Below are 7,174 nucleotides of genomic sequence, written 5' to 3' on the forward strand. Positions count from 1 at the left end.
AACAATTGCCGCTGCCCGCTCAAGATGCACGCACACGAAATGTTGCACCGACCCCTACGAAAAAACCTTCAGAATTAACATATATTCACCTAAAGGTTTTTATTGCTAAATCCTTAATATGTGGGAAACTGTGTGCCAGTGTGCACAGTGTTTAGAATTTCGTATTTTAATTATCGGTTGCATGTCACCGCCTTTTCAATACCTTCATTACGAACGCCTACTTTTCGCTATAATTAAGCGCGCCTAAATATAAATACGTATACAGAAAACTCTACCCAGAGACCGGGTTTTAATTGCTTCCCCCAGCTGTCTATTTAAAACTATCTACCGAAAATTCAAGAGGTGTGCGCGCTGCGAGTGATAAACACAATTTTATTCAAATTACCCGGATGTTAACAATTTGCTGCGCGCCAAGTCTTTGAACAGTGCCAGCAGCCGAACCAAAGTTGATTTATGAATATAATTTGAAAACAAGGTGGCCCTAGCTCGGCTCGAACTCTCAGGGATTGCTACCAATCGGGACCATGCGAAACGCACTGCTATTGTAAAATAACCATGTCATGGGAATTCTCGAAAGACTGTACCACAGACGATTATTCTTTGAATGGAAGCTAAGCGCGAGATTAAAGGTAAAGTCTGGAAAACACCGATATATGCTGATACGATATTAAGAGGAGTCTTTTGTGGAGTATAACTTCTTAGTTGTGGAGGAGTCTTTGATATGCTTAAGTATAATGCATGCTGCGTGCTGTATGTTGTATGATGTATGATGTATGATGAATTCTGTGTGCTGTATGATATATGATATATGATGTATGATGTGCGAAATATGATGTATGATGTATGATGTATGATGTATGATGTATGATGTATGATGTATGATGTATGATTTATGATGTATGATGTATGATGTATGATTTATGATGTATGATGTATGATGTATGATTTATGATGTATGATTTATGATGTATGATGTATGATGTATGATTTATGATGTATGATGTATGCTGTATGATGTATGATGTATGATGTATGATATATTCTGTGTGATGTATGCTGTATGATGTATGATGTATGATGTATTATGTGTGCTGTATGTTATATGATATATGATGTATGATGCATGCTGTATGCTGTATGCTGTGTGCTGTACGTTGTATGCTGTATGCTGTATTCTGAATGCTGTTTGCATTTTGTTTCCTTCAAAAAGTATTTATTAATTTGATTTGTGATTGATTGTGGTTACCAAATCTTAATAGAAAGAGATTTAATGGAGTTAACAAGCGAGCTAGGAATATTATATTTTTGCACACATTTGACGACACTGCGTTGTTTCAGATATGACTCATAGTTTTCCTCCTTCAGTCCATATACCATACATCACTACGTGCAACTGCTTAAGGGCCCTGGCAGCATTTTTGCCTAGTCATTCCAACAAGCAGTCGGGTCACCATGGGCAACGGCTGCAAAGCAAATTGCAAGTCGAAGCCAGCAACGCACCCAACTGTGGATGCAAGCAACCCTTTCGACGTTGACTGAACAAAAGCCTAAAAACAAATCAACAGCAACTTTTACAATATGGCCCATTGAATGGCAGACTTTAACCCGATCCATGGGTCCACACCCCATCAAGCCACTACAGAGCATCAGATATACCCTGCTTCTTCTTCTTCTTCATCTTCATCTCTGCTGAGCTGGGGATAACTACGTACAAACAATGAACTCATAACTCAAGTGACACTTTTTAACTTGACTGCATTTCATCATGTGGCACATGAGCGCTTCTTCTTCATCGTATTCTTCTTCTTCTGCTGTCTTCATCTGCGTCTTGGACTTGAGTTGCCGCTTGCCGCTTGCCGTTTGGTTCTTGGCTTTTGTATACCCTAACTGTGGCCATTGTACCAAGTTCAGCAGATGTGTAGCCCATAGATGCTGGCCTTGTATAAATATGTTTATTAGAGTGCTAAAATATATATTTGATATTCTTGGACCAGTTATTTTCTTTAGCCGAAGAATATATTAGTTACAATCTATAAGACTTAGCTCAAATAGTAAAGCATCATCTATTAAATATATCCATTTGTCTTTATCTGTTTTATATATCTGTAAGGGTATATCCACTGCGCCATCTCTACGACAACATCTTTATCTTTCGCTTTTTTTTTCGTCTTGTTTTCAGTTTCAACAATATTCAAATTGAGTTTTCCAGTGCAGGCAACGACTGTAGTCATCCATCGTCAAAGTTTCTTTTTGTTCCTGTTGTCATTGTTGTTGTTGCTGCTGTTGTTGTTGTTGTTGCTTGTATTTGTTAGTTGATAAAAGGCCAAGCCATTATATGCATGGCCAAGCTGCACAATTTCAAGTGCCGCCTCTGTCCAGGTTCCAAGTCGAAGTCACAGTCGAAGGTGGAGTGGAGTGGGGGGCTTCACAACAAATTTCGTATGCATACGGCTGCTATGACTACCGCCTGGTGCGGGGTTTGGGCTTGTTCTTGGGTCGAACTTCAACTCCAACTACGACCCGGCCTTTCCTTTCAATTCAAAGTAGCTCAGCCCAGCTCAGCTCAACTCGAACTCTTCTCGAATCTCTTTTTTCAAATTGGAAACGCGCGCGTTCTCTGTCCTTCAAAGAATTTCTTTTCTTCGACAATTTTTGTTTTGTTTCTTTTTATTTTTTTTACACATACTACGTACAAAATTTCGTTGTCTCATGTCGCCAGGGCTTGTCAACCTGCACCTTCTTCTTCTACAGCATCTCAACCCCATTGCAAGTGCAATGAACTGCTGCGCGCTTGCAGGCTGGCGGCGTTGATTTATGTTACATCTTCTATGATGACATTGGTCCAAGAGTCCCCACCACCACCACTTCGACTCTTTGCCTTTCGATTCAGTGCAGTCGCTTGTAACCATAAGCGCAGCTCATATGTTACAAACAGAGAGAGAGAGGGGAGAGGAGCGCACACACGCACATGTGAAAATGATTTATTAGCGGTAATTGGTGTCACAATGTTCCAAAGAAAATGAAAAGGATTGCCATATCCCATTGCCCATGGCCATGACCAGCTTCTTCAGCTACAACATCCCGCATTCCCAGTGGCCCCCTCCCACTCGCAGCGTTGTTTTAATTATCTTGATTTTAAACTTATTAAAATTGACAAATGATATTCGTAGACAACATCGCGCTGCTGTCTTGCAGGAAACAGGTTGTCAATGGCTGCTTCCTAGAACTCTGTGACTCTTGATAAATCACATTGAGGTAGATTCCATTGGGGACCATCATCATCCACGGCAACAGTTCGTGGGGGATTTTCATAAGGCATTGGTCAGTGGCATTCTCAGTGCTGTCATCTGGCTGGGATGATGGAACACACCTTGTGCGCAGAACTCGTTGATCTCTCACAATACGAAGCACAACGATAACATTTGAGATTAACAAATGCCAGATTAGAATACACAATTCCAAGCTATTCAGTCACAGGTAGATCTCCATCAGAATCAGTCTATACCTTTGTGTAAAATCGTTCTATACGCTATGTTAAGGAACAGCTAAAATTGAAAATTGTTAAACAAAATGAAAAAATATTAATTTGAGATCCGTTGCAATTCCCAGTGCTTCGCCTTTCACTTTCACTGAATTTGTATTGAAATTCCGATCATAATTAATCTAATTTGAAACACTTTCGCGCTTTTGCTGCCCAACACCAAAATATTTAATACATTATACAAAGATACACGTAACGAACATTTATTGAACATTTATCAAACACCTCCGAGCACGGCTGATTTAAATGTATTATGCAAGGATAACTCTGTTTAGTGGCTGCCCATGACGGCCTTGTGCTCCTTGAGGCACATGAAGATCTTGAATGCGGTATCGCAATCGTTGGAGCCTTTAATATTTTTGCAGGCATTCACACCGGATGTGATTTCGCTCATTCTATCCTTCATTTGTGGCACGTTCTTCAAGGTGTCCAGCAGAGCGTCCGCATTTAATTGTCCATTGACTAGATGACCCTGTTTCTCCATCAGACACTTCGCATAACATTTGAGATTCTCATTGGCATTACCGTTCATGCCATTGCTCATGAACGCCTTCAGCTCGGCCTCCGTTAATTTCGTCTCGTCCATGCACTGTTTCATTAGCTGCTGGAAATTCGGATTGCACTGCAAACAGCAAACGGCAATTGGCAAATAGCAAATGAAAGCTTCAATTGAACTGGGTTTGCTACACTAAGGTTAGTAGTCGGATGAAGTTACCTGGACAGCCGATATAGCGATGACTAGCAGAGTTGCTGCACATAGGGTTGCCTTCATTTTGATCTGATCTGTTGTTACAGCTGGGACTGTTGTGGATAAACTGACGAAACTCTGCTCTGTTTTTATAGGGTCCCCTGAACAACAACTGAGTGCAATTAAGGCAATTACAGTTTTTGCAACTAGTTCACAATTTGATTACGCACAATGCATCACTTGTTTCGTAATCGAATTTCGCTATGAAATACCCTGTTTTTCACATTGGTAAAAGGTCACATACATCACATAATTGAATTTCATTCTTAAATGTTCATTAACTACAATTATCTAGACTATGCTCATCAAATAATATGCCTATGTGATGTAATTGACACTTTTAAATAATATTTAGTTTTTTTTTAACTTTTTTTTAACATACAATATATTTATATAAATATTTATATTTATATTTATATTTATATGTATGTTTATATTTATATTTATATTTATATTTATATTTATATTTATATTTATATTTATATTTATATTTATATTATATTTATATTTATATTTATATTTATATTTATATTTATATTTATATTTATATTTATATTTATCTTCTATTTCTTCTTTCTCTTTATATTTCTCTTTCTCTTTCTCTTTCTCTTTCTATTTCTTCTTTCTCTTTCTCTTTCTCTTTCTCTTTCTCTTTCTCTTCTCTTCTCTTTCTCTTTCTCTTTCTCTTTCTCTTTCTCTTTCTCTTTCTCTTTCTCTTTCTCTTTCTCTTTCTCTTTCTCTTTCTCTTTCTCTTTCTCTTTCTCTTCTCTTTCTCTTTCTCTTTCTCTTTCTCTTTCTCCTTCTCTTTCTCTTTCTCTTTCTCTTTCTCTTTCTCTTTCTCTTTCTCTTTCTCTTTCTCTTTCTCTTTCTCTTTCTCTTTCTCTTTCTCTTTCTCTTTCTCTTTCTCTTTCTCTTTCTCTTTCTCTTTCTCTTTCTCTTTCTCTTTCTCCTTCTCTTTCTCCTTCTCTTTCTCTTTCTCTTTCTCTTTCTCTTTCTCTTTCTCTTTCTCTTTCTCTTTCTCTTTCTCTTTCTCTTTCTCTTTCTCTTTCTTTCTCTTTCTCTTTCTCTTTCTCTTTCTCTTTCTCTTTCTCTTTCTCTTTCTCTTTCTCTTCTCTTTCTCTTTCTCTTTCTCTTTCTCTTTCTCTTTCTCTTTCTCTTTCTCTTTCTCTTTCTCTTTCTCTTTCTCTTTCTCTTTCTTTTCTCTTTCTCTTTCTCTTTCTCTTTCTCTTTCTCTTCTCTTTCGCTTCCTGTCTCTTTCTTTACCTCGTTCTTCTCTTTCTCTTCCCGGTTCCGGTCCTTCCTTCCGTCGCCTCTTCTCCCCCTTTGTTTTCCTTTTTCACTTTGGTACCGTAGATTTAGTTAAAACCTAACAGCTATCATCTATCGGACGCAATACATCCTGTTCCGGCGACTGTGGATTGTATAACACGGGACGCAGCGACTCACACACACACACACACACCCACACCACTCACACACATACTCCACGCATACACAACAGCAATTAAAATTATTAATGTATTGTTCTGTGTATGTCTGTGTGTGTAATTGTAGCTTTGGTTTAAGCCTTGTCTAAATTATTCAACTAGACGAAAATTACAAATTTGTTGTGCGCTTTTTACACTTGACCAACAAATCCGCAGATAATTTAAATGTTGCTCTCAATGCCTAACCAATGACAATTGCAGATTTTTTGGCCAAGGCCTAATTAAATAATCACCAAATTATCAGAGCCCCTCGCCTGCCTCTGTTATATGAAATGTGAATCAAGCGAGTTATTAGTTATGGTCAATTGTTGTGCCATAATTTGACAACCATCAATGAAAAAACCAATTTGAATTATATCTTTGGATAACAGCAATTGTAATCAGTCTTGCAATTAATAAAATAATTGGTCATCCAAAACTCTTAATTGACACGTGTCGACAATATGCCAAAATATATTTAAATATATATAACACTTAGAAAATAAAATCGTTAAATATTAAAATATTTCTGTAAAATTTTGAATACTGAATTTCGGAATGAGAAAAATTCTCACTATTTTTGGCTTATTTAAAATAAACTTGTATATACATATACCTCATATATACATAACACATATTTATATATTTAGCATCTCAATGAATAATATTATTCTACATAAATCAATATTTACACTTTTAATCTATGTCAATAAATCGCATCAAAGTGATTTCGCTATGGCAACTAAAAATATACAATTAAATAGACAAACTAAGTCCCCTTTGAACTTTCATCGATCGCTAAAGCATAAATGTATAACTTGTCTAATACTTTTGGCCACATTCAAATCAATAGGCCAAACAATAAGTCGAGCCAAATGCCATTCGCAGGAGTCGATACGTTCAAGCTATGGCTGTAAAAGCAATGCTGACAGTGAAAATAATTTATGCCTTTGTTATAAAATGCGCACCTGCTCTGGACTCTGGACTCTGTACTCTGTACTCTGGGCTCTGGGCAGTGGCCCTTGCCACTTGTCACGCCCATTTGGCCGACACTGGGGTGCAGCCCCTCTCAGTAGTTGCTGCTGCTTGTAAGTTGGCTTTTTACCAGGCAGCAATAAGACAAACGCCATTAAAGCCAAGGAACTGGAACTGAAATGGAGCGGCGAAATGGAGTTGGAGACGGGCAGGGAGACGTAGAGGAAGTTGGTTAAGCTGGCCAATGACTATGAGTAAGAGTCGTTGACAAAAAGGCAGAAGAACCTGAAGACAGGATGCGGCAGGAATTGGCAACGTGCTGCTGGCTGGCTGCTTGTCATTAGTCAGCCAAGGATAAGCAAAAGGACATGGCCATAAAAAGGGCAATGCGAGCCGAGTGAGGCAACTAAAGGTGTGTCCTGTGAATGAATTGCTGAGTAACCA

At 38.0% G+C, this 7,174-nt stretch overlaps 1 protein-coding gene across 1 annotated transcript; it reads right to left on the minus strand.

Annotated features, from left to right (window-relative positions):
- Positions 1-3,686: 3,686 nt before the first annotated feature.
- On the minus strand, positions 3,687-4,455 carry LOC115483814 (general odorant-binding protein 56h). Its single transcript, XM_030226157.1, has 2 exons — positions 4,257-4,455; positions 3,687-4,163 (listed from the first exon to the last, which is right to left on the minus strand). The coding sequence occupies exons 1-2, from the start codon at positions 4,311-4,313 to the stop codon at positions 3,813-3,815; spliced, it is 408 nt and encodes a 135-aa protein (XP_030082017.1). The 5' UTR covers positions 4,314-4,455; the 3' UTR covers positions 3,687-3,812.
- Positions 4,456-7,174: the final 2,719 nt, after the last annotated feature.

The sequence above is a fragment of the Drosophila hydei genome, unplaced genomic scaffold (genome assembly GCF_003285905.1).
Source record: "Drosophila hydei strain 15085-1641.00,03,60 unplaced genomic scaffold, DhydRS2 tig00000060-arrow-pilon, whole genome shotgun sequence".
NCBI classification, from domain to species: Eukaryota; Metazoa; Arthropoda; class Insecta; order Diptera; family Drosophilidae; genus Drosophila; species Drosophila hydei.

Coding starts and splice junctions, on each gene's coding strand:
- LOC115483814 (XM_030226157.1), bottom strand. CDS start 4,313: ATGAAGGCAACCCTATGTGCAGCAACTCTGCTAGTCATCGCTATATCG. Junction 4,164..4,256: donor TCGCTATATCGGCTGTCCAG/GTAACTTCATCC, acceptor TGCTGTTTGCAG/TGCAATCCGAATTTCCAGCA.